This window comes from Macaca fascicularis, chromosome 12 (genome assembly GCF_037993035.2).
Source record: "Macaca fascicularis isolate 582-1 chromosome 12, T2T-MFA8v1.1".
Classification (NCBI taxonomy): domain Eukaryota; kingdom Metazoa; phylum Chordata; class Mammalia; order Primates; family Cercopithecidae; genus Macaca; species Macaca fascicularis.
Genome location: NC_088386.1, coordinates 134,751,407 through 134,778,330, shown reverse-complemented (window position 1 = coordinate 134,778,330; position 26,924 = coordinate 134,751,407). Strand labels below are relative to the sequence as shown.

General features: G+C 50.8%; 2 protein-coding genes across 2 annotated transcripts in view; one reads left to right on the top strand and one right to left on the bottom strand.

Annotated features, from left to right (window-relative positions):
• The window catches only part of TWIST2 (twist family bHLH transcription factor 2), a 61,851-nt gene extending 37,997 nt beyond the window's left edge, over positions 1 to 23,854 (bottom strand). Inside the window, exon 1 of the mRNA XM_005574801.5 lies at positions 23,163 to 23,854. Within this exon, the coding sequence (XP_005574858.1) occupies positions 23,198 to 23,680 (483 nt within the window). The 5' untranslated portion in view covers positions 23,681 to 23,854 and the 3' untranslated portion in view covers positions 23,163 to 23,197. The remainder of the gene's footprint in view (positions 1 to 23,162) is intronic.
• Positions 23,855 to 23,978: 124 nt separating this feature from the next.
• On the top strand, positions 23,979 to 26,628 carry LOC102137634 (uncharacterized). The gene has a single exon (XM_045368048.3). The coding sequence runs from the start codon at positions 24,423 to 24,425 to the stop codon at positions 24,984 to 24,986; it is 564 nt and encodes a 187-aa protein (XP_045223983.1). The 5' UTR covers positions 23,979 to 24,422; the 3' UTR covers positions 24,987 to 26,628.
• The last annotated feature ends 296 nt before the right edge of the window (positions 26,629 to 26,924 follow it).

Below are 26,924 nucleotides of genomic sequence, written 5' to 3'. Positions count from 1 at the left end.
TAGTGTTTGTCTGTGACCAGCTTATTTCAGTCAGCACCATGTCCTCAGGGTTCATCCATGCTATGGCCCCTGTCAGAAGAGCCGTCCTTTTTAAAGGCCGAATGACGTTCCATCGTGTGTGTGGGGGGGGGGCGCGGGGGGTGATGGTGTGTGTATGGGGTGTGTTTGTGGGTGTGGTATGTGGTGTGTGTGGGGTGTGGGGCGTGGGGGGGTATGTGTGGGGTGCGGGGTGTGTGGGGTGTGTGTGTGGTGTGTGTGGGGTGTGTGGTTTGTGTGTGGTGTGTGTGGAGTGTGTGTGGTTTGTGTGTGGGGTGTGCGGTGTGTGTGTTGGGTGTGTGTGGTGCATGTGTGATGTGTGCATGGTGTGTGTGTGGTGTGTGTGGTGTGGGTGTGTGGTGTGTGTGGGGTGTGTGGGGTGTGGGGTGTGTGTTGGATATATGTGGTGTGTGGTTTGTGTGTGTGGTGTGTGTGTGGTGGGTGTGGGGTGTGTGGAGTGTGTGGTTTGTGTGTGTGGTGTGTGGTGTGTGGTGTGTGGTGTGTGTGTGGTGTGTGTGTGGTGGGTGTGTGGTGTGTGTGTGGTGGGTGTGTGGTGTGTGTGTGGTGTGGGTGTGGTGTGGGTGTGTGGTGGGTGTGTGGTGTGTGTGTGGTGTGTGTGTGGTGTGGGTGTGTGGTGTGGGTGTGGTGGGTGTGGGGTGTGTGTGTGTGGGGTGTGTGGAGTGTGTGGTTTGTGTGTGTGGTGTGTGTGGTGTGTGTGGGGGGTGTTTGGGGTGTTTGTGGTTTGTGTGTGGGGTGTGGGGTGTGTGTTGGATATATGTGGTGTGTGGTGTGTGTGTGGTGTGGGTGTGTGGTGTGTGTGTGGGGTGTGTGTGGTTTGTGTGTGGGGTGTGGGGTGTGTGTTGGATATATGTGGTGTGTGGTGTGTGTGTGGTGTGTGTGTGGTATGGGTGTGTGGTGTGTGTGTGGTTTGTGTGTGGGGTGTGGGGTGTGGGGGGTGTGTGGAGTGTGTGGTTTGTGTGTGTGGTGTGGGGTGTGTGGTGTGGGGTGTGTGGTGTGTGTGTGGTGTGTGCGTGGTGTGGGTGTGTGGTTGTGTGTGTGTGGTGTGGGTGTGTGGTTTGTGTGTGGTGGGTGTGGGGTGTGTGTGTGGGGTGTGTGGAGTGTGTGGTTTGTGTGTGTGGTGTGGGGTGTGTGGTGTGTGTGTGGTGTGTGCGTGGTGTGGGTGTGTGGTTGTGGGTGTGTGGTGTGTGTGTGTGGTGTGTGTGTGGTGGGTGTGGGGTGTGTGTGTGTGGGGTGTGTGGAGTGTGTGGTTTGTGTGTGTGGTGTGGGATGTGTGGTGTGTGTGGGGGGGGTGTGTGGTATGTGGGGGAGTGTTTGGTTTGTGTGTGGAGTGTCTGTGTGGTGTGGGGTGTGTGGTGTGGGGTGTGTGGTGTGTGTGTGGTGTGTGCGTGGTGTGGGTGTGGGGTGTGTGGGGGGGTGTGTGTGGAGTGTGTGGTTAGTGTGTGTGGTGTGGGATGTGTGGTGTGTGTGTGGGGGGTGTGTGGTATATGGGGGAGTGTTTGGTTTGTGTGTGGAGTGTGTGTGGGGGGTGTGGTGTGTGGGGGGTGTGTGGAGTGTGTGGGGTGTGTGGTTTGTGTGTGGAGTGTGTGTGGGGGGTGTGGTGTGTGGGGGGTGTGTGGAGTGTGTGGGGTGTGTGGTTTGTGTGTGGTATGTGTGTAGGGGGTGTGTGGTGCGTCTGTGTCACATCACAGTTTATTTGGTCTGCGTTTTGCTTCTGAGGGCCCTCCATACTGTGCTCTATGGCACTGGTTTATGTTCCCACCAGCAGTGCTCAATGGTTCCAATTTCTCCACATCCTCACCAACATGTATTTTCTGTGTTTGTTTGTTTTGAGACAGGGTCTCACTCTGTTGCCCAGGCTGGAGTGCAGTGGTGTGCATAGCTCACTGTAACCTCAATCTCCTGGCCTCGAGTGATCCTCCCCGCCTCAGCCTCTCAAGTAGCTAGGATTATAGGCACAGGCCACCACGCCCTGCTATTTGTTTTATTTTCATTTTTGTAGAGACAGCATCTCACTATGTTGCCCAGACTGGCCTCAAACTCTTGGCCTCAAGCGATCCTCCCTCCTCAGCCTCCCAGAGTGCTGGGACTGCAGGCATGAGCAGGCAACCTCATAGGTGTGAGCTGGGGCCTCTTTCTGATTGGGTCTGCATTTCTCTGATGGGTAGTGATGTCAAGCATCTTTTCATGTGCTTGCTGGCCATTTGTATATCATCTTTGTAGAAATGTCTATTTAAGGCCTTTGCCTACTTGTATTCAGGCTATCTAATTTTTATTGTTGAATCGTAGGAGTCCTGTATCTCTTCTGGATAGTGCTCTCCTATCACATGGATAATCTGCTCATACTTTCTCCCATTCCACAGATTGTCTTTTCACCATTGTGTTCTTCCACACACAGGAGTTTTGAAGTTTGACATAGTCCCATTTGTCTATTTTTGTTTTCCTTCCCTGTGCCCTGGAAGTTCTATTGAGAGATCCCAGATTGTTCCTTTTGAAAGTATGAAATTCCATCTCCGTGGCAGTAAACAAGCTGCAGTGGCCTGTGCCAGCACTGCTTGTGAAATCCCTTCTTTAAAGTACTCCTCGCCGCACTTGGACGTATTTCCCATTCTGTGCAAACAAGTCCACGTTGCTCACTTTGGAAGCGGGCTTTGCAGGAGTCGATGCCTTTCTCTCAGTCGTGTCCTCCCCAGCCTTGTCCTTTGCAAGGAAACCACTTAAACTGCCAAGCATTTGCTGCCCGCACGCCTACCCGTGCCATCTGCCGTCTGATGCTGATGCGGATGACACTGTCTCTCACAGCCCAGCCACCGATGCCAACTGACCCCTCTGAGATGAACTTCCTTCCTCTAGAAAATGCGAGAGAATGCAGGTGGACGCCACCCCCATCACTGGACCATCTGATAATCAAATGGACACAACCCCCTGCACCGGCTGGCAAGCAGCAGTCCCTCCAGCCTTGCTGAGCCGTGGACTTGTGTCCCGGCCCTGCCATGCCTGTGGATCAGCCCACACTGGTACCACACTCAGCCCTGCCAGCGATGCCTGGGTGTGTGGGCAACAGAGGATACTGGTCATGGTGGCGGCAGGTGATCCCGGAGAGTTACCAACCTCAGAACACAGCTTGTCCCACAGACACAGTCACAGGGCTGCTTGGTGTCCACTGTGGGTAACAGCCATCTTGTGTCTCTGTCTTGAGAAGGGTCAGTTTGGTTTCCTGTGGTCCCATAGAATGATGCGGAATGGGAGGAGACCGGGATCCACCTGGCCATGCCCCCTGAGTCTGCCTGACTTAGCCAGTCACTCGTCCCCCACTGAGACTCTCCACCCTGCCCCTGTCCGAAGTGGGCAGGCTTGGGTTTTGTTTTTTGTTCTTCCAAACCCTGCGTAGCTGTGTCATCTGGACAGAAGCCCAACGTTTACCAGAGCAGGTTGGAGGGCGGGGGGCTCCTGACAGTTGGGGAGTCGGGTTTGAGGCCTGGAGCTCACCAGCTCATCTGCACCCCAGAGAGGGCCCAGGGGCTGTACTAGACAATGTCTAAGGGCTTCTCAGCAGAGCCCCTGGGAGCCACGTGCAGTAAGCCTGACCACCTGGGCAGGTGCACCCAGAGGGAACCCAGGGCACGGGGCTGATGTCTGAGGGATGCTATCTTTGTGGGTCACTGCACTGGTCAGGAAGGTAATTCTGGAATGCCAGTCACCTTCCTAACCGCAGTTTTCCTTGGAACTTCCATTACACTGCATTCATTTTTTCTATCTTTCTTTCATTCCACGTTTCCCAAGCCTCACTCCACGCAGATGGGTGGCCCCTCTCATGCCTTCTGCTGACCACAGTCTCTGCCCCAACACCTTCTTCAGCCTGCCCGCTCCTTCTGCTGGTCCCAGGGCCACCTGGCCATCCCCAGCCTTTGCCTCCCACTTCTCTCCCTCCTGCCATCGAGGGACGCCCCTCAGCTCTGGGAACAGCTGCTTCCCTCCTGACCTCCTAACTCGCCGCCGATTTCTTCCTGATGAGGATGTGACTGCCTTTTCAGTTTCTAATTCCAGGGCACTCAATACCTAAGGGTTCCAAGCGGCATCCACCTTGCATCCAGCCCGTTCCCTGGCCTCGGCCACCCCTCTGTGATCTCAATCTTCGGACGCCTGCTTGCTGACAGCTCCTCCATGCCAGGCCTGTGCTGAGGGGAAAATATTCTTTCCTGTTTATTGAAGGGTTCCCAGCCACAGCTCTCTCCTCCCAGCCTCTTCCTCAGCCCACACCGCCCCGGGAGCTGGCTGGGACTTTTCTTTATTGTGCCCCTACCCCCAGAGCCACTACAGACAGCCTGGCGAGGACTGGGCATTTTACTGAGGAGCGTGTGTGTGTGTGTGTGTGTGTGTGTGTGTGTGTGTGTGTTGGAGGCAGGGCATTTTACTCCCCAAAATAATCTTCCATCCCAGATCAGATGAATCACTTTCCCCCGAGACGCCTCCAGGCTAGGCTGTACAGTGGCCTCCCCCTCCCTCCCTGCCTCCCTCTCCCTCTCTTTCTCGACCTCTACCTCCTTTCCTCTGCAGAAGAAATTCGGGGGTTGTGGCCCTTCCAATGTTACAGCCAGCCTCCTTCCCTCCAGCTGCTGGCTTCTAGAATGGAAAAGGCCCTCCAAACAAGAGGCTGGCTCCTCCGTGTGGGGCAAACACAAGACCCCCAGGCTGCCAGGTGCGTTCTGCTAGGAAGGTAGCCAGGGAATTGTAAATCACAGATGCACAGAAAACATGCGCTTGCATCAGACACAGTGTAGTTTCTTTGTGTACTTGGTGGGGAAACAGAGGCTCCCTCCATGACCCCCACTTGTGCAGGGCATGGGCTGAGCCAGGCATCTGGACACATGACAAGGACACGGTCCTGAAGGTGCTCCCGGGGTGACAGGCAGACAAACCGTTGCAGTTACCAGGCTGCTAGGGGATGTACGAGGCCTCAGGAGTCATCACAAATGCCACCAGGAGGGGTGGTTAGAGGCTCCCCAAGGAGGGGATGCTGGAGGCAGTCCTGGCGGGCATAGGGGAGATTCTAGCCGAAGGAGAGCAGCGTGAAGGCATGGAACATGAAGGCGCCACAATTTTTTTTTTTTTTCCATGGTGGTCTTGCTCTGTCACCCAGACTGGAGTACAGTGGGGTGATCTCAGCTCACTGCAACTTCTGCCTACCTTGTTCAAGCAATTTTCCTGCCTCAGCCTACCAAGTAGGTAGGATTACGGGCACGCACAACCGTGCCTAACTAATTTTTCTATTTTTAGTAGAGACGGGGTTTCACCATGTTGGCCAGGCTGGTCTTGATTTCCTGACCTCATGATCTGCCCACCTCGGCCTCCCAAAGTGCTGGGATGACAGGTGTGAGCCGCTGCGCCTGGTCAAAGGCGCCACGCTTTAAGGACAAGCAGGTAGGTTTGCTCACCCCCTTACCCGGGTTCTTACTGGCAACTGCTCCAAGTGCTGGGTACAGGGTGAAAAGGACAGACACGCTCTTGGCCTGGGGAGCTCACCACGGAGGGTGCCCAGGGCTCAGAGGCAGCTCACAGGAAAGCAGGCAGGGCCCATGCCATGGGGAACCTGGGCGGTGCCTGGCAGGCCTGGCCATCCCACTGGCAGCAGGTGAAATGGGGGTAAAGGAACCTACATTCAGTGGGCTTGGGTAATGCCAGATGCAGTGTGGGGTGCGTCGTTCACGCTATTCCATTAACAGGTTAAGAGATGGAGTCAGGTCAGTGACTGGGAAAGGTACCCCAGGCTAACCATGCAAAGAAGGGCCTGAAGAGGGGACAGCAGATCCCAGGAGATGGGACCGGGAAGAAGGGCCCAGCCGGCCCCAGCCAGGCACTGCACGGTGGACTGACTGGAACGGGTTCATCACAGCGAGTGGCATTTCCACCACACAGGGTGACATGGCACAGACCGTGGGGATTGCTCCCTACCTACAAAGAGCATCTAAACTGGCGTGTTCACTGACGCCACGTAGGAAAAGGGACCTCTGAGCAGTGGTAGTGAGGGTCCTCTGGGTTAGGGGATGCCTGTCTAATGCCACAGCAAAAAAAAAAAAAAAGCTTCAAAAGAGCAGATGGCACAGCTGGCCCTGGACCTGCAAATTCAGACTCAACCTGCAGGCATGTGGCTGGGCCACCCAGAACCAGGAGATGCCAGGGGGTGACACGTGTAGGGCAGGGGTTTGAGCTGCTCACTTCTGGACCTGGAGGCTCCTGTGCCCAGGCTGAAGCTACCCAACCTCCCACGGTGAAACCTGACACGAGTGCCTCAGGCCTTGCTCCCGACTCAGGAGCACCTGAGAGCAGACTGCAGGGCTGTAGGAACGCCGACAGGTGCCCGGCTGGATCCAGGCCCCCCGCACTCTCCGGGGCACTCCCTGCGGCATGGGGAAGTCCCCGGGCACCATCGTTTGAAGCAGAGAGCCCTGACGTAATGACCCGACTCAGTAGGACGGGGTCATACTCGGCATGGAGGGAAAAATTTCATTTTTTAGACAATCGGACTGGCTGGGTTTGCTTCCTGGCTCTGCCCACTGCTCTGTCTGTGCCCTCAGCTGAGGAGTGACATAGGTCCCTCAGTTTCCCCCCCTGTGAAATGGGGGCGAAAGCACCCAGCTCACTGGGCCATTCTGAGGATGAAAATAATTTTGCTTGCCCAGTGCTGGCATATGTTTGCTGGGTGGATTTTCCACGAGCGGAGTGACGTAGCGTGGCTTTGCCATCGTTTGCAGGGGAGAGCAGAGGCCCCGCGGGTGGCCGGGCCCACCAAGCCTCAGAGCAGACGCATCCTCCGGGTACCCCCTGCAGGCCTTCCGGAGCTCTCTGCTCCTGGAGGACCTCCAGGCCTGGCCCGGCTACACACCCTGCACTCTGAACTTTCCATGGGGCCCTAAGGAGTGGAAAACCCCTCACAGATACTCAGAGAAGGGGACAGCCCCACGGGTGTTTCCAAGGGGCAGGGTGCAGGCCTGGTGGGTGCCTATACCAAGTGGATCCCGGGGCAGGGTGGACCCCAGGGCAGTGTCCCCACAGAGCAAGCCAAGGCCCCGCACCCTCCCACCTCCTCTTTCCCCGCACCTTGTGAGGTACAAGCCTCTGGGCCCCTGTCCTGCTGGTCTTGGCCGGGTTGGGTGGGCTGCCTCGTGCCCTTAGTTCTCCCCTCCCCAGGCTGACCTGGCCTGGGGGCCGGGTGGGGCGCGCCTTGGAACTGGGAGCCGCCTCCAACCCTGCTCTCTGCTCCAGGCCTGGCCCATTCAAACCTTCCTGCTGTGTTTATTTGCACAGCCAGAAGACAAAAAGCCGTGGCTCTGAGTCACTCCTGCTCCCAGTCGGCTCTGATTCATGCAGGAGGCCCGCGGTGGGGACTAACCCTGGCCGTTAACCTCTTGGTTTCTTTATGTCTTTACAGCAGTGAACATCTGTGTCTTCGAACTGAGGATCAGGCCCCGATCGCCGCTCACAGTCGCGTGCTGGGGGTGTAATGTGGAGAAGACAGGACACCACAGCACAGCCCGAGAGGTCCCCCCTCACCTCCAGCCCCTTCCCCCAGTGCTGATGGAAACTTACAAATATTTCAGTCATCTCTCCGAAAAGGATTTGGTCATCTGGCAAGGGTGGTCCCAGAATTTGCCAGAAATATGCGTCAAATGTAGCCCAGGGCATAAAGGAAGACAGGCTTACAAAAATTAGATTATGGCGAAGAATCTGAAAGGAAACGAGAGATTCTGTGCCTGGTTGGTCTCCAGCCTCCGGGGAGGTGCGGCCCGGTGCTTCCTCCCTGTAGGTTCTGGAGAAGCTGGCACACAGGGATGCCCGGGGGCAGGGGGTAGACCCACTCTACGGCCGACCTCTCTGCAGTCCCACACATTTGTCATTCATCATACAAGGCCGGGGGACGCGTGGTGTTCATTTTTGATCCTGGTAAAAAGTGAATAGAGTGTCTCTAGTAGCTAAGAAAGGGCTTTTTCTAGCTCCACTGAGTGAGTCGGGGTCCAAGCACCTCTTCTCAACTTGGGTTCGGGGAACAGCTAAGGAGTTCATTGTGGTTTTTTCCCACTTGTTTCCCCAAAGCCGAAGTGGTTTATGACTAACAACAGATATCCCCAAATACGTAGAGAGGAGTGAAAAACAGGCAGAAGAAATGAGGATGCTGACATCTAACAGCGTGGGGATGAATGCCGGTCCCATCACGAAGCACCATTCGGGAACTGCCCAGCGGGTAAAGGCGAGCCGGAAGGGCTGAGACCGCACAGCCCTCACTGCCAAAGGACGCCACCAGCTCCACAGGGGGGCCGCGCTGGCACATTCCGATGCATCCTTCCAAATTATCCTAACGTGAAAGGCCTCTTGTGAAAACGATGGACGGGCATCTTTAATGTAGACTGCAGAAGATACAAAAATATATTTTGAAGGCCACTCTTTTATATCACTTTAGCAAGAACCTAAGTCATAACACCGAGGGGGGGTTCCGGTGAGGACGTTCCTACGTGGGCAGCAGCTGTGTTTTCACTGCATCGCCTTATGATGGGACTGGGAGTAGCTGCCCTTCTCTGGAGGGAGGGTCGGTCAGCATGTGCCTGCCACACTATCTTTACAAAGCAGTGGGCACCTCTGGATTTGTGTTCTCAGATTGCTGAAGTGATACAGGGCATTTGTGGAAAATCTAGAAATTAAAAAAAAAAAAAACAAAAAAAAAAACGAAGGAAAGGAAGCTCTTTCATCAACTTTTGGTCCAGAGACGTTCGTTCTTGCCGCTTTCTCTCTAGACAAACACACCCATGCATGCACACACACACTTTGATTTTCCAGCCTGAGATCGTATGAACTGCTCCATCCTGCCATCATGGCCGTCACTTTATTAAACATCCACTAAAACACACACTTGCTGACTGTATAGTGTTCCAGCATATGCACCAAGCAGAGTTTATCCCACCTATTTCCCAGGACATTTTAATTTTTTCACCAATCTTAATGAAGCTGATACGAATTTCTTTGTTGCTAGGCAGCTCTGCTATTATTCACTTAAGATAACTCCTAGAAGTGGAATTGTTCGTGCAAAGGGTATTTCCAGTCCTAGATCTTTTCTTACCTACTATCAAAATTCCTTTACAAAGGTTGTGCAGTTTTTCTTCCCTCTGGCAAATAGAATGGCCTGGTTCCCCCACTTTCCTTAATACTGGGGGTGATAATTATGTATTTTTTTCCAATTTAATAAAAATAGTATCCTTCTGTTTTATTTCAAATTCCTTGGATTATTGTTGAAATTCAACGCTTCGTGTGTTTATTGGCCAACTGAATTTCTCCTTTTACGAATTTATATTTTTTGCCCATATTTCCTACTGGGTATTTGTCTTTTTAAATTTTTTAAAGGCCTTTTTTCTAGTAAGAACATTAACCCATTGCAAAATAGATTGTAAATATTTTCTTCCTGGTTCTTTAAAAATTTTTGGTTGTCATAGTTATTTGGTATATAAAAGTTGAAATTTTAATTTGGTCAGTTATTCTTTTGCTATTTTATTTATGATTGCTGGACTTGGAATGGTCAGCTTTTGGAAGTAGATCGTAGGAAGGGCCTGCATTAGTAAACGCCACTTCAGCTCACTGGATGTTCACCGCTGCCACCTCTAAGACACTGGCCTGATGTCCCGCTGTGTTCCGTCCACAGCGTGGCTGTGGTGTTCCGTCCACAGCTGTGAGCGACTGTCCCTGCTGGCTTGGGCTATGGCACCTCAGTGGGATGAAATTATAGACCCCCAGTGGACGCTCGATCCCAAGGATGGTACCGAACCCTATATATACTATATGTTTTTTCTATCTGATGACTGAGAGACGGGTGGGACGGAGCGGGACAGCTCAAGATTTCATCAAGATACTCAGAATGGTATGCAATTTAAAACTTATCAGAATGGTGTGCAATTTAAAATATCAATTTTTTTTCTGGAATTTTCCATTTAATGAGCTTGGACTGTGTTTGACTGTGTGTAACTGAAACTTCAAAAAGCGAAACCATGGATAAGCGAGATGGCTGTAACGGGATTCACCAGGAAGCCTGTCTTTGCTGTTAGTCAGGTGGTGGCAGGTGTGCTAAAAGGGATGCTGACTCAGTGCATTCTCTGACACCAAGGTCTGGCCTTCAGGGATAGTGAGAAGGACTGGGAGGAGGAGTGGAGGGGATAAGGGAGGGACACTGTGTCCCGGAAGCCTAAGGGTGACAACTTGGCTCAGAGCATCCAGATGGTGTCTCTGAAAGTCAGTTGGAAAATCAATGATGGAGGTACAGTTTCTAGTTACCCTAACTCACTGGGCTCTGGCTCCAGTGTCCCCCCAAGCATACAGAGCACGGGCTGGACATGGCCGAGCCTCCGATGTAGTTACCACGAAGCAGAAGTGGCCAGAAAGGAGAGCAGAGCTTCCCCCAGGAAGAGCAAGTGTACTGTGCTACAAATGTGAATAACGTGCTAATGAATCAGAGCAGCTGGGCTCCGCGCCCCGGCAGCTGCGGGAAGAACCCCTGCGGCGGTGACTGATGGGGGCCATGAGACCAAGATGTGTCTGGCTTGAGGATGACCCATGTTCCTATCAAGCCGACTGCACAACTTAACTAAGGAAGCAACCAGGGCCCCAGCGTCCAGTCCTCACATCTCCATCTGGAGTCCTCTCTCTCCACGGCTTTTGGGAATCTCTTTCCCTTTGCGCCTCCTCCCTGGTGGCTTTCTCTTTGCTCAGCAATGGGACTGGGAATGGGGGAACAGCAGCATCACATGGAACAGTTTTTGTTCGTTTGTCTGTTTGTTTTGAGATGGAGTCTCGCTCTGTTGCCCAGGCTGGAGTACAGTGGTGCGATCTCGGCTCACTGCAACCTCTGCTTCTCAGGTTCAAGCAATTTCCCTGCCTCAGCCTCCCGAGTAGCTGGGATTACAGGCGCCCACCACCTCGCCCAGCTAATTTTTGTATTTTTAGTAGAACCGGGGTTTCGCCATGTTGGCCAGGCTGGTTTCGAACTCCTGACCTCAGGTGATCCACCCGCCTTGGCCTCCCAAAGTGCTGGGATTACAGGCGTGAGCCACCATGCCTGGCCCAGAACAGTTTTTATCTGCTTTTGGCAACTCGACCCTTGGTGAGATCCTTTGGGATTTGCTCCACGTTCTCCTGAGCCCTCAGTCTGGATTCTGAAAATTCAAACAATCCTGGAGCCCAACACCATCTTTGCGGCTTCTTTAAGTGTCTCAAAATCTGACTGAATAATGCCACAAAGGTGATGATGTCTTAAAGGTGGTGATGTCTTAAAAAGAAACAGGATGGGGTCATAGCTGAGGGAGCACTCAGAGCAGCTCTGGGCAGTTTTGACAGCGTCTCAAACACAGGTGGCTGAGGACCATGTAAAGGGTGCACAGATCAGGGAGGAAGAAAAGAAAAATGAGCAACCAAAGGAAAACACACAACTGGTGCTGAACGATTTAGTGCCACCCTCCCTGTGTCTCCTGGTATCTCCCTGTCTTCTGGGAGCAGCACCTGCACACATGAAGAGCAGGAATCCCATGACTCTGGAGGTGGCACCAACTCCTTAAGGGCCTCTGAGCCCAGAACCAGCCTGAAGTGGTCCACCGAGCAGGCGGACGAGCCCTGGGCTGTGGACAGCCTGCTGATGGAGGCAAGTGGTGCACACTCATGGGTCACCCTTGTGCGTCTTCCCGTCAGGTACCAGACACCCCCACTACAGATATGGCAAATGCTCCTGGCTCCCCTCTAGGGGCTGACTGCGAGCGGCATGGAGGCTTAGAGTCAATCCCTCTCCGTCTCTGGCCCCCAGAGTGTGAGAACTCAGTCTACTGTGGAGAGGCTTCAAGAGGTGTAATCGACATACCACAAAAAGCGGAGGGCAGGCAAAAGAAGCAGCGTGCCTCAGAATTGTTTGATGCTCTTGTTGCCAGGTGTGCATGCATGTGTGTGTGTGTGTGTGTGTGTGTGTGTGTGTGTGTGAATAAACACATTAGGAACTAGAGGTCGAAAGGAAAATGCTCTTAGGCATAACTAGAATAGTCAGATAAGCGCTGAAGCAGGAGGATAAACTGGATAAGGTCTCCGAAAAGTGAGGGATGTGTGAACGCTTAGCCCCTTAGCCCCTCCACCTCCAACTAAGCACCTCAGTTACCAGAGATGCACATCGTCTGGGAAGTAGGATTTTTTTTTTTTTTTTTTTTTGATGATGGTAGTAAGATACATATAATATAAACTTTATCATTTGAGCTTTTAAAGTATAGTGGAATTAAGTGCATATACTTTGCTGGGAAAGCATCATCACTATCTAGTTCCAGAGCATTTCGTATTATTCCACACAGAAACTCCACACCTGTTCAGGACTCACGCCCCATATCTCCTCCCATGAAGCCCTAGAAACCTCCAGTTTCCTTTCTGCCTGTATGGATTTGCTTATTTGGGACATTTCATATAAATGAAATCCCAAATATCACAATATGTAGTCATCTGGCTTCCTGAGCTTAGCATTATGTTTTCAAGGTTCATTCATGCTGTAGCACATACTACACTTTTTGTTTTGTTTTGTTTTTTTGAGACAGAGTGTTGCTCTTGTTGCCCAGGCTGGACTGCAGTGGCGTGATCTCGGCTCACTTCAACCTCTGCCTCCCGGGTTCAAGCAATTCTCCTGACTCAGCCTCCCTAGCAGCTGGGATTATAGGCGCCCACCACCACGCCCAGCTAATTTTTGTATTTTTAGTAGAGATGAGGTTTCACCGTGTTGGCCAGGCTGGTCTCGAACTCCTGACCTCAGGTGATCTGCCCACCTCAGCTTCCCAAAGTGCTGGGATTACAGGCGTGAGCCACTGTGCCCAGCCTCATTTGTTTTTATGGCTGAATTAGATTCCATTGTATGGATGGGCTATGTTTTACTGACCCTCAGTTCATGGACACTTTGTTGTTTCCATCCTTTGACTATTGTGAATAATGTTGCTATGAACACTCATGTACAAATTTTTGTTTGAACACCTGTTTTCAATGTTTTGGGGTACACACCCAGCAGTGGAATTGCAGGGTTGTATTGGCTCTTAGAATTCCAGTAGCCAGAGGGTTATCAGAAACTTAGTCCATTATTTTACAGACGGGGAAACTGAGGCCCAGAGAGGCCATTACTTGTCTCAGAAATTGCAAGGCTGAGAGCAGAAAAGTGTTCTCCATGCCACGCTTAACTTCAGTTAAGTCTTATTCTGGACCGTGGATCCCCCAGACACAAGACAATGGGTTCTGCCCAAGACAGTCACTTGGGGAGCTAGCTTGCCTCTCGCAAAGTCAACAGCCTTTGGTTTCTGCCTAATTAAAATGTCCCAAATTAGAAAAATACCTCCTCAGAAAAGCTTACTAAAGGGAAGAGTCACATATGATTTATTCCAGAAACAGTGACTTAAATTAATTGCAAAATCTGTTGTAGAGAGTCACACCGATCATGTATAGTCACAAGCATTTAAAAGTTCTAAGAATTAGTTAATTATGGTTTCACATTGTGATGAACCAAGTAGGAGAAAGCCCAGTGGGTGTGCCCAGGGAGCCAGAAATGCACACCAGCTTCACTTTCTGTCTCCCCACTTCCCTTTTCCTCTTTCTGGTTAGAAAAAGTGAAATTATGTAATTAACATTGAACAATATTTGCAACTTTCAGGAAATGGTACAACACAAGCTGATTGTCCAAGAGCCTGGTACAGAGAATGCCCAGGCCAGTTGGCTTTGGAGGAACCAGCCGGGAGGACAAAGTCTGTCATGTGCCCAATGTATGGTGTTTGTTTGCCTGTTGTCTGTTTGTTTGTTTGTTTGTTTTGAGACGAAATCTCACTTTGTCGCTCAGGCTGGAGTGCAGTGGCGCGATCTCGGCTCACTGCAACCTCTGCCTTCTGGGTTCAAGTGATTCTCCTGCTTCAGCCTCTTGAGTAGCTGGGATTACAGCCATGTGCCGCCACACCGGGCTAATTTTTGTATTTTTAATAGAGCTAGGATTTCACTATGTTGGCCAGGCTGGTGTCGAACTCCTGATCTCAGGGAATCTGCCCACCTTGGCATCCCAAAATGCTGGAATTACAGACATGAGCCACTTTGCCCAGCCTCAATGTAATATTTTATCTCTGTTCAAGGAGCTCTGCCATTCAAGCAGAAGGATGCTTTAAGAGACGGACAAGATGGTCGTTTGGCTTCTCTCAGCAAAGGCAGGGCTGGATCTGCTTCGTCTGCAAACCTCAGCGGCGGCCTGGCATAATCTTCTCTTGGAAGCTGTCTTTAGAGGAGCTGAGGCTTTTAAAGTGGTATCTGACTGCAGGTTTAGATCTATCACTATTAAATCCAGGGGGAGGAAATCAGTGCTGAGTTACCACTTCCTTTCCTTAACCTTGGCAAATACTGAGCCGTGCTGGGCTCATGCTCAGACATTCATCAGCACGACCTGATGGGTGACTTGGGCCTCAGCGAAGACGGGCTCCAAGGCCCATCCAGCCTCAGGGACCAGGGAAGTGCCAGGGTGGTGGGACGGTTTCTTGCAAACAGCCAGCAGCGTCCTTCCTCTTGCTCTCCTCCTCTGTCATGGGATGGCCCTCCCGTCATGCAGGAGCACCATGCCCATGGCGCTCCTCCCCTGAACAGTCCCAGGCCAACCCAAGCTCCCTCCAGCGGTCCTTGACCCCAGGCACAATGGATGGCCCCCTGACCACCTTCCTCTGGGGGCCTCTGCTTTCTCTGGCAACTGAATCACCTGCAATTGTCACAGGGCCCTCGGAGGCAGAGCCCCCTCTGGGGCTTCTTTGAGGCACCTTGCTGGGCAGTGTTGATGCCTGGGACCAAACAGGAGGGGAAGGCACCTGAGGGCCTTTTCAAGTCACTATGTCTGTGGCGGCCTCCCTCGTGGCACTATTGCGGCAGTGTGGAGGGACCCTGCTGGATTTTTACAGTGTTGTTTTTATGAGAATGGCAGGAAGGGTGCTTTTTCTGAAAAAACCGCTGTCTTCTAGGTCTCTGAGGGACACTGAGGAAGAGGTGCTGGGTCTCCCGTGGTCAGCAGCAGAGAGAGGCACACGGCCCTGACACAAGCCTAGAGATAAATACAGAATGGGACCTGTTCTTAAGGGACCTGAGTCCCTTCCGCAGCCCTGATCCCTTGTGAAATTCTTTAAATATCACTTGACCTGTTCACAACCCAATCTTCCCTTTTACTTTGTCCTTCATGAAAAAAAAAAAAAACTTTTCCATGTTACAAATTATAAATGATAGATTAATGTATATGGGGTTGCTGGGGACGCACATGGAAATTACATTGTTCCACACTGAAATTACATGATATTATTCACCTGCGAACTGCAGTAAAACAAGAAAGGAGATGACATACAGCAACATGGAAACGAGCAGAGAGTTGAGTAACTGTGCTCATCTTTTGCTTGTGGTTTAATTAGAAGAAAATCCTACTCTCAGAAAAAAATAGTCCGAAGGAAAGTTTTGGAATTAGCAATAATTTAACAACCAGTAAAATGCCCTTCAGTTAATTCTACCCTTCCAATGCTCCCGGCTCGCATGGGCCACCTGGACCCTGCCTATTAACACCTTCGCAGTCACATAAGACGGGACCTCAAGATAAGCTCTCTCCTGGCCCTACCTCGGGGGCGATAAAACGCCAGTCCTGGATGCACCCCCTCTGCCACAGCCACCGCACGGCCCCCACAGAGTTTGGGGGTCATTGAAGCACACACTGAACCACTCAAAGAGCAGAGATGAAGGAAAGGAAACGGTACTTCTAGATCTCGTGATTAAAAGAAAATGCTGCCTGCATGAGAGAAGTCAACAAAAACAGGGCACCTTGGGATTCTTAGGGTACAGATATCTGTTTGGGGCACTTCTGTTCTGGTATCAGTGAAACAATACTTTTAGAAAACAGTAACGTGAGCCCACGAAGGAGAGGAGTCGCCAAGCACACACTGAGGCAGGGGTGCTGAGCACACATCGATGGGCCACACGAGGCTTCAGGAGCCCCTAGATGCGCGTCACTCAGAGGGTCCTCGGCCATTCTGTATTTACAGTCTATATTTCCACGTGTGAGCTATCACGGGACCTGACGGTGGGCTTCTCGTTCTTCCTCTGTTACTTTTTTATAAAGTGAAACCTCAAGTGGACTTCAGTTAATCATTTTTTAAAAGATGCTGTTTCAACTAAAGAATGTATAAGGGTATGTGCTGGTTTGGGGGAAGCGGTAGGAAAGATTTGCTGGAGAAGAAATGTCCACCAGACAGAAAAAAGAATGCGAAGTGATCATATCTTTCTCTCCTGGCTTCCCATCTTCACATGCAGATTATCATGGAAGAGAGGAAAGCCAGGCGGCTGGGCATATGCTGAAGATTTTGAATAGTTAGAAAGCAGTATACATGTAGTATGCAATCTGGATTATTTGATTTCAGGAAAATTAATCCTCCACGGAGACGTTGTTCGCCCATTAGTGTCAATGATGTGAGCAGAGATGTGTTGACGCCCGGTTGGAGGAAGAAGAGTTTGCCTTCTCCTCCTTCCTTTCCCTTCCCTTCCAATTTGCAGTATTTTAGGCCTTTCCCAAAGAAATGATAACTGCCTTATTCTGTTACGTATCAAGACAAAACATTCTCCTTGAGACTGAGATTTAAAGTTCACACAAACTTTCCGGAAGGGATCCAGTCGGTACGGGTTTTGCCAGCCCTGCAGGCCAGCTTGCGCCACGCCTGCGCACTCTTCCGTCGAGCTAAAAATCTGAGCGTGGAAGTAAAGGACAAGAACAGGTCCAGGGAGTCCACGCAGGCAGCCGGCTTGCGACTCCGAGCCCTCTGCGCACCGGCCACACGAACCACTCAAAGAGCAGAGATGAAGGAAAGGAAACGGTACTTCCAGATCTCGTGATTAAAAGAAAACGCTGCCTGCTTGCATTTTCACATACAGAATGCTAATTCAACGTAGAACAGACAAAGAAAGCCACCGTGGCAGCAGAGCCCGAGATTGTACATGACTGGCCTGTGCTTTCTTTTAGGAGGTTGTTCATGCTCCAAGCTGTCCCTCCTGGAGCCCCTGCCTCGGAAGCAGGCCAACATTTCTCCACCCTTCAGCAGGGGCATTTACTTACAGAGATTTAACAGAAATGCTAGGGTGGCATTTTGTCTGGAAAGCAATAGAAAAACAGTAGTAACGACGAAAGTTTCCATTTTTTCTCCACGGGGAAGATGGTAAAACGGTCTACAACCCTCCCCTCTCACAGCAAAAGGCTAAAAAGCTGCCCTAGCCCCTCCGGGGGAAACTGCTCTGCCTGGCGCTCCGGAAAGGCTCTGCCTGTGACCACACCACAAACCTCAGCCACAGGGTGGGGTCTGATGTTTAGTCAAGCTCGAAGGGTTAATACAAATCAAGGGGTTTGCCCAGATCTTTCCCGTCAGTCACACACCAGACCTGCACATCCAGAAACACAGAGGTGAGCTGCCCGTCAAATTAGACAGCGAGAAATAGGAATCTAATGCCAGACAACATAACACAATTTATCATTTCCTCCCAGAAGATGCTGATGGCTATTTTTTTAAGGCAGAATGTGAACTAAAAAGTCAAGAGTATTTTCCAGGATAATCGAATTTGATAACCGAAAGCTCTTTTGAGTTCAACTCTGTCTTTCATTTCAGTGAAGGGAAATTCTGAACTAAAGAAAAGAGAGAGATGTCTAAGTTTAAAGGCATTGCTCTTAGGATCTGAGAAGTAAAACTATAGTTCTACATGAGGCTTCGAGAGAAGCTGGGTCATCTAAATCTTTCCCTGGTCAAATAACAGAGGAAAACAGTATTATGATAGAAAACTGCTCAGTGAGGGACAGCCCCAGCAGACACTGCACTCAGCTCGTGCCATCATGCTCTGGCATCCTCATAATCACAGGATCATCATATTATTCTAAACATCGCAGTTGTGGATGAAATAGCCCAGATACCTGCAGCATGTCAGATACCGTTTGGGTTCAAAATGACTCTATTTTCAACTAAACACTAAAAAATTTCCCTCATGTTGGAATCAAGTTACGTGCTGGCTTTTCCAATTTCAGATCCAAGTCTCCTTTTGAAGTGACAACCATTAATAATCACTGAAGGGAAATCCCACTGTGCCTCAGTTTACAACAGCTTAAAATTCACCTTGTTAATGCTACTGCCCTCATTTCCAAATCGGCATCAGGTAAGGTGTAGTTTAATATCACTCAATCTCACTGAAGGGGTTACTACCAAACAAAAACACAAAATAGGTTTCTAAAACAATTATTGATTACAAATAACTATAACAGGGCTTAGAGTTTGAGTCTCTCTCTCTCTCTCCCCCTCTCTCTCCTCTCTCTCTCTCTCTCTCTTCCCCCCCTTCCTCCTCTGCTATATCCTCTCCCTTTCACTGCGTTTGCCTCCAAATACTAAAACTCCATTCTCTATACTTCTTGGTGAATAATTTTTATAAATCATTGGCTTTAGAATTGTGTGTGTATGCTTAATGAAATTTAATATAAAATTAGTATCTTAAAAAGCAAATATAACACAGGTATCAGTTTAAGGTAGATATTTCCCAAAAGGTTTTATAAAATATTTTCTTTATTAGTATAGGAATAAATGTATTGGTATTATAATTGGTATTTCACCTTTCATATTTCTGGGATACTACTCTTTATTTAAGACTTATAAGGAATCACAGATTTAAACTAAAGTTATGAGTTATAGTGCTCTTCTCAGAAAGAGTTATATACTGGAAATATATTGAGATTCTCAAATGGCATCAGAAAAAAAATGTGGAGTTTTGCTCAAGTCACATTTTTAGTTTATTGCTCTGAGATAAAGCTTAGTAGTAATTTCTTAGATAATTTGCTTATCTAAGCATATAGATTTAATATTTTTGTGGAATATCTTTTTTATTTTAATTTTGAGATAATTATAGATTCACAGGAGGTTGCATGAAATATTATACAGAGATTCTCATATCTTCACTCCTTTCTCCCAATGATGACATCTTGCAAAACTACAGTACAATTATCATAATCAGGAAACTGGCATCAATATCATCCCCAGACCTTATTCAGATTTCACAAGTTTTACATGCACTCCTGTGTGTGTGTGTGTGTGTGTGTGTGTGTGTGTGTGTGTGTGTTTAGTGCTATGCAATTTTGTCACGTGTAGACTCAGGTGACCATGTGGAATATTTTTTTAATCAGTTTCTGTTTGTAGTGTTTCATCTTGGCTTTACTTTTGAAAACATCCATGTCTGCATCTATTAGATTCTGTTTCTCCTTTATGGTTTTCCGTTCCTTGGCTACAGTAACTTATTCATCTCTTCTTTGAATTTTATTGCCTCATTTGTGAACTCTCTGCTAGCGGAGAGTTCTGTATTTGGTTTGCTTTTTGCAGCACATTTATCCTTTCCCAGGAAAAGACACAAACATAAACAGACATTCCAGCATTCACAGGGTTTTTAAAGACACCAGTGAGAATAGATTAATATAAATACTAAGCTTAAAAACTGTCATAAAAGTTCAGCCTTTAAAATTGGCTTATTAAAATATTTGTTTTTTTAAAGCCCAGATTTAAACTAAAGTTATGAGTTATAGTGCTCTGCTCAGAAAGAGTTTACTTTATGTGTGTGGGGTTTTTAAAATTTTTTTATTTTTATTTTTTTGCCAGGCAAAAGGAATCCGGCATCTGTGCCGTCTACCCAGAACAGAGTGAAGCAAGGATGACAAGAACGTGGTGCAGCTCAAGATCTGTCTGAAAATATGAGTTTCAGGAAACCTCAGTGAAGTATTCTATCTCAAATGGCCTCAAACAGACACTGAAGTCTGAGGAAGTCCCTCTCCAGCAAGATGAGTAGTAAGACTTCCCTGATGCAAGGCCGAAAGGACTGCTGATATTTAAGGGGACAAGACCCACACCAACAGGTCAAATCCCTACATCAGATCTCGTTGATAGGCATTTTGTAACCAAACATTGCTTATATTCCAGGGAGCTCAGCCTTTCATTCTACTTCTTCTAAACAAGCAAAAGCTCCGTTGGGATTCTGCGTTTCTGTTCTTCTCCGTGAAGAACTGATTTTCTAGCATCCCGAATACAGCAGTTAACAAACACCTTTGAGAAGTAAATTTTCAGGAGGGAGGAAAAGGCTAACGTATATTAGATGGTGAAGGGGTCATGCAATTTCTTCAAAGGAGCTAAAAGTTCTCAGAAAAAAAAAAAGTTTGTTGAGTAAGGGAAACGATTGAAAATCTGTGCACACTTTGCAGAAGTTAGAGAAGATGTTTTCTTTAACCACACAGCAGGGAAGAGGACAAACTTCTGATAAACTAATGGTCACCTTCCCCCATCCTCCAAGCCAGGTGGCCAGGACCCTGCTGCAAAGGCTCAGGCATTTAATGAGAATACTAAAAAAATCCTTTTGAGATTTTTCCATTAGATGAATCCAACTGACTGGCCAAAGACACCTGATTTATTGTCTAATTGTGCTTTTAAATACCAGGCCAAAGAAGAAAGGCAGGATAGATATCAGCACCAGCCGCACTCCACCATCTCTTGTGTTTCTCTTCCTTTCAAAGGACAACTTAGGCTTTGTGCTGCTGTTAGTCTCAACACAGTTTCTTCACACACGTGAAAACATCCCACATCAAACATTAAAATCACTTACAATGTACTGAAATGTCTAGAGATTCTTTACTGATGCATACAATTAATGCTTCTTAGAAATGCTACAAATAAAAACAAATGCTGTTTAGCAACATTTTCAGGAATCAAACCAATTATAATTGTATTGATCTTACAGGGAATAATGAGTTAAAAACAAAAAGAATGACAAGATGTTTACCTAACGTGCCTGATAAATAAAAACAAGGTGTGTCCAGAATCATTCATGGATAAAATTTTTCCATATTTCTTTTCTCTCCTTTTAGAGTATCTACTTAAAGAAACTAGCTTGTTTGAACTACTCAGTTATAGTCCAGTACATAAAAATAAAAATAAATAGGCTCCTTATAGATCATCGGCTCTCCCACTACCTGTGTAATTATCGATTATATTTTTAAGGACTTTTTTTTCCAAATAAGCTCTTAGCACTGTTTTTATTTATTTATGACAAGTATTGCATTTTATTTTTCTATAATCTTTAATGGTTACCTATGGCTGATTCTCTAAGTTTTGAGGCGTGAAATTATTTTTAAATGAATTTTAAATGTTCCTACTAAATTCTAGCAGCATCATATCTACTGGTATTTGTTTTCAGTAATTTTCTGGAGGGCAGTCTTAACGATAATTACAGTGACATTTTCCTTAAACATGGTTCAACGTGTGTGTTTTTAAAAAGATGACATTCCTCATCTGTTTGTTCTTATTTCAGATGTGCTATAAACCATGAATGAGGTAAAGCATAAATGGAAGCAACTAATGGAAGCTCATTATTTAGGCAGTGAAAAGCAGAATTAATGTATTACCCCACTGTAGCGTTTAGTACTCAGCCAATCCAAACTTCCCTAGAGAAATATGTGATTTGAGACACTTTCCATCTGTTTTTGACAAAGACAGGAGAAGATTCCCACAAGTTATTTTCTGCTGAAAATTCTTCTTAAAAAACTATACAGTTATCATTATCTCAGGAGGCTCTTTCATCGAAAGAATTTTCAGTGACATCGAAATAACAGTTGAAAAAATGAAATAAAACCCACCTGTGCTAGATCAGCTTTTCGTGGCCTCGGCAACAACATTCGCAGATATTATAGTACCACATAAAAAAAGAAATAGATATGTTTGGGAAGAATAGGCGGCCGGGTGCTCTTGATTAATCTAAATTCCTTCTGTGTGAAGTAGAGACTTTTATAAAAAAACATCACAAGATGTGCGAGGAACTAAAACATACTAAGGAGGAAGGATTTTTTAACGCGGCCCCAGCAAAAAGAACCCTGTGCCCCTCCACGGCCCAGGACGGCGGATGAGAGAGGGGCTCGTCTGCTCACGGAGCCTCCGGGAAAGGACGGCGCCTCTGTGGCTCGAGCCTGTCTAAAGGGACTTGAAAGGTGTCTGGTGAAAAGGACCCGGTGCAGGACGCCCTAATCGCTCTTCCAGAGGAAACCAGAACTTTGAGTGCTCCTGGCGGCTGTGTCCCCCGAGCCTTCTCCTCGCGCAGGGAGGGCCCGGCGCGCACCACCTCCCTGTCCTCCAGACCTGCTTCCCAGCCTGGACCCCTCGCCCACCCCTGCGGTGCTGAACCCAGGACGCGGCACGGGCGGGGCCCCTCCGGGGCACTCCAGGGTCAAGGTTGCGACTCAGGGCTCCCAACTCCTAGGTCGGCTCCACCTGCCTGTGGGCGCCCTGGGGCTCCGCGCGGCTGTGTCCACCCCCCTGCTTCAGCGCTCCAGGCTCTGCGCCCTCGGCCCAAGGCCCTTCTCGGGCACTCCCGGCCCTGCGGCTGCTCCGGCCCCGAAGCGCAGGGCAGTTTCCTCTCGTCCTCCCCAGGCAAACCCTGGAGCCGCAGGCCCACACCTCTAGCCTACTGGGTCGGCCAGGGGACCCCAGGTGCCAGCAGCTGGGGAGATCTGAGTGTCCTCCCGACGAACGCGCTCTACCCATGCCCGGGAAGAGAGCGAAGCCATTAGCCCGACACCACCGGCTCGGGCAGCTTCGCGGGCGGCCTGCGCTGCGGCGGACGCAAAGGGCAGTCGGTCCCCATCTCCCAGTCCCCGGCCGGTCCCGGTAGGTTTTTCTGATGCCCGTTCCTTCCACCGCCAACCACGGACACCCTCACACCACCGAGAATGAAATATGCGAACATTTGTCTAAGTATCTTCGGACCGCGCCGGGGAAGTCACCGGTCCGCCGGTTCCCAACTGACACCCTCGCGTGGAAGTTTGCACTCAGGGGTGTCCCTGGGACTGCGAGCGTCCCTCCCGCCCGTCTTCGTTGCTAAGAGGAAAAGCGCACGGCATCCACACCACTGCGGCCCGCGGGGCCTTCCCGAGGAGACACGCGCAGGCCCCAGGGCCCCTGCGCCCCTGCCGCCCGCCCCCCGCAGCGGAGGGCGCCCGTCCCGCGCGCAGCACCTACCCTGGCGGGCCGGTCCGGAGGTGGGTGGCGCGGCGCTAGTGGGAGGCGGACATGGACCACGCGCCCTCCATGCGCCACACGGAGAAGGCGTAGCTGAGGCGCTCGTGGGCCACGTAGCTGCAGCTGGTCATCTTATTGTCCATCTCGTCGCTCTGCAGGACCTGGTAGAGGAAGTCTATGTACCTGGCGGCCAGCTTGAGCGTCTGGATCTTGCTCAACTTGTCAGAGGGCAGCGTGGGGATGATCTTGCGCAGCGCCGCGAAGGCCTCGTTGAGCGACTGGGTGCGCTGGCGCTCGCGCACGTTGGCCAGGATGCGCTGGCTCTGCAGCTCCTCGAAGGACTGCGCGCTGGGGCTGCCCTTCTTGCCGCGCTTGCCCGGGGTCGGGCTGCCATCTTCGCTCGACTTCTTGCTGTAGCGCCGCTTCCGGCCGAAGCGCTTGGGCTGCCGCTCGAGCTCCTCCTCGCTGGTGCCCAGGCTGTCCACGGGGGACACGGGCGAGCTGGAGCCCTCCTCCATGGCGCCCGCCCGGCGCGCGTGGGGCTGGGGGCGCCGGGGCGCCGAGCGCGCGCCGCTGGCCAAGCCCGCGGTCGCCGAGTACACGCTCTCGGAGTTGCTGGAAAGGCTCTGATTTCAAGGCCGGCTTGTGCAAAAACCGAGGTCTCCGGGAGAGGAAGTTATTCTAACTTTTTTGGAAACTCTAGCCGGGCTGGGTTGCTAAATAGTTGTCAGGAGCTAGGGCGGCGCGCTGATTGGCCGCGGTGGCCGGGGGCAGGACAAGTTCTGGGGCCTTCGCCGGCCGCCCCCGCCCCCCGGCGCGGCACTTTCAGTTTTGCCTCCCCCTTCGGCCCCGGCCTCGGAGGGCATCCCGGGGGCCGGGTCCTCGCCCGCCGCCCGCGCCCCCACCCCGAACGCAGGACACTCTCCGGCCGCCCCGAGCCCTAGGCCTGGCCAAGCCTGGCTTTGTCTGCGCCTTAACGTAGAGATCGGCCCCCACTGGGCTTCGGGGGGGTCTCTCTCTCGGCCTGAGGGGCTCGAGAGGCGAGTCCAGCCCCAGATGCGCTTCCCGAAGATAAGGACACAGCCAGGAGCCTCCTCGTCCTCTGTGGGTCTTGGCCGCCCCCGGGCGCACAGCTAGTCTGCACCGCGGCGGGCAAGCTTAGGCCTGGGGTCTGGGGAGCTGCGCGGGCAGCGGTCTCGGTGCCCCGACCGCCAGTGTAAGGACAGTCGGGGACCCCTGGAGACGCCCGTGCCCAAGGACATGCCGCCAAGATCCGTAGAGATGCCACCCTTCGGGCTAGCGTGCATGTCGGGGACCATTTCTCACCCGGGCTTGCTGGGGAGCCCCCGCCCGATGCCTTTACCGAACCTTCTTCTAACTCCTTTAAAACAACGCCACAGCGAGCCTCTGCGGGAGCGCCCGGTGCCCGCCGCGCCCGCCTGCCTGGCCCTGCCCGGGGTTGCTGGGCGCGGGTTGGGGCGCCTGCCGGCCCGCCTTGTCCTGCCCCAGCCTCTGCGCTCCGCCTTCGCTTCGCGGGTCAGCGGAGGACGGAGGGCGCTCCAGGAGATGCACGAGGCTGCCCCGGGCCCGGCTTCCGCTGCACTGGGCGCCCGCGGGCAGCTCCGAGCAGGAGGGCGCAGGGTGGCTGGAGTGTGGGGCCCGGCCTCGGTGAGCGACACCACGGACCCCGGCCCCCGGGCCATCTGGACGCCGAGCGTGAGCGCGTTTGAAGTGGTTCGGGGGCTCTTTGTTCGCCAGGCCGCTCTGGCTCTGGGCCTGGAGGTGGTTTACGGCTTGGATGCCTTTGAACCTATTCCCAGGTGACCCGGGCTCAATTAGGCCCGGGCCTGAACCTGGCTGTCAGGCAAGCCGCGTGATCAAGGGCGGGCTGGGCCCTTTTATTGAAGTTGAACCCGAGGCCGGGGAGTGCTCGGCCTCCGCTGCTCCTCCGGCAGGCCAGGCGGGCCGCGAGGTGGGGCCCGCGGGCCACGACCACCGCGTTGGGAAACCCGAGGACAGCAGAGAGCGGATTCTTCGCGCCCCTGTCTAAGGGCCCTGGCTCCGGCCGTTCTAGGGGATGTTTTACCAACAATCTGTCAAGGAAGGCAGAACACCAAGGAGCAGGCCCTCGCATGCATGTGACTCGGTAGCAGCGCCCCGCGCAGTGTCTGCGCACCGGACCCGCGGCTTCAGTTCGATGACTAAAGGTTCTGCAGAGCCACCGCCCCCAGCCCCACCCGGCCTGACCGCCCTACTTCCTCCGCGCTGGGAAGGCCCACGGCCCCTCTAGTACAGCAAAATAGCTTTCCGGGTCCCTTTCTTCAAAATTCTGAAATAAAAACTTAAGGAACGAGAGAGACAGAGAAGCCAGGTCCCCAGCCATCCTGCCTGTGCTGGGCTGCATCCCTTCCTGGGGCTTCACGTCAGATGGACAGGGCCTGTTTCTCCCGAACTGGCCTTTCCCTGGTTTCTTTGCTCAGAGCAGTAACAGTAGCGATTTGCTGCTTTTTTTTTTTACCAACCCTGTGTGGGTCCAAGGACCCAGATCCAGCGACATCTCCCCCTTCCCAGATGCAGAGGGCTTTTACTGAGGAGCAGAGCTGCCTGGTAGCCTGCTTCGCCACCCCTGTCTCTCTGTCTGCGTGCCCCTATGTCACTCTGGCTCTGTCGGTGTGTCTCTTTCGCTGTCCTTCTTTCTGTCTCTCTCTCCAGCAGAGAGTTCATACTTTAGTTTGAAAGAAAAACAGCTGAGCTTTGGTCCTGAGCAGCCCAGGGCTCAGCCCAGCCCTGATGACCAGAGGCCCCGGGGACGCCTTGGAAGGGGAGAGCAAGCTGGGTTGCAGGCTCTTCTCTGCCTAGGGAGATGGGCCTGGAGGATTTCACCTGCGACCCCCCGGGCGCCCAGGTGCTGTCATAACCGGCAGCCCAGTGCAGTCGTCTGGATGCACTTTCTTCATGGCATATCTTTTCTATTTTAAAATACTTTAACAATGATTAAAGTACTGGAGTCTGTGTTACTGACGGGTGCTTGCAGAAAACCTTGGTTAACGGAATTTGGAGTGTCTTTCTTATGCTGTATTGCCAGCCCTTCACAGTCATTACCTGGGCAGTGACCCCTTGCATAAATAGGAGAAAATAAGGCACGGTGGCATTTAGCAGCGTTTCCAAAGTCACCTGCTGGTTGTCTGGGGAAGTGACAGCATTCTTCTCTTTTGAGGAGGGGAATTTGCTGAATTAAAACCCAAATGAAAATATCATCAATTTGGGAAATAATACTCAGGTTATTGATTTAGTTTGAGTTTTTTTTCTTTCAAAAATTAAGTCAGTGATAAGGCTAATAAAGCCAACGTGTTAATAGCGTAAGTTCTATAATGTATCTCTGTGTGAATATTCTTTGCAGGACCACCCAGGCTCACTCGGACTTGAATTAAATATCACGCAATAAAGATCCACAGAAGTAAATACAGTTCTTGGGGTCCTTATTCATTATTGAGTATGGAAAATCCTGTGAATGCTTCCTTTCATATATGTAAAAAAGTGTGCTTTGTTTCATGTGACTTTGTGTTTTTTAAAAAAATTACCTGGTGTTCTGAAAGATTCTTCTATTGCACGTTTTCCTTAGGGCAGCAAGTAAGAGAAGGTGATATGTTTTCACAGCGAATTTGGTGGCTATTAGTTTGGCTTTAATCTTGCTGCAGTGGAATGACACTGCTAGGATTGTCACCTGGGGATAGTCTTCAAGAATAGGGGCCAGGCATGGTG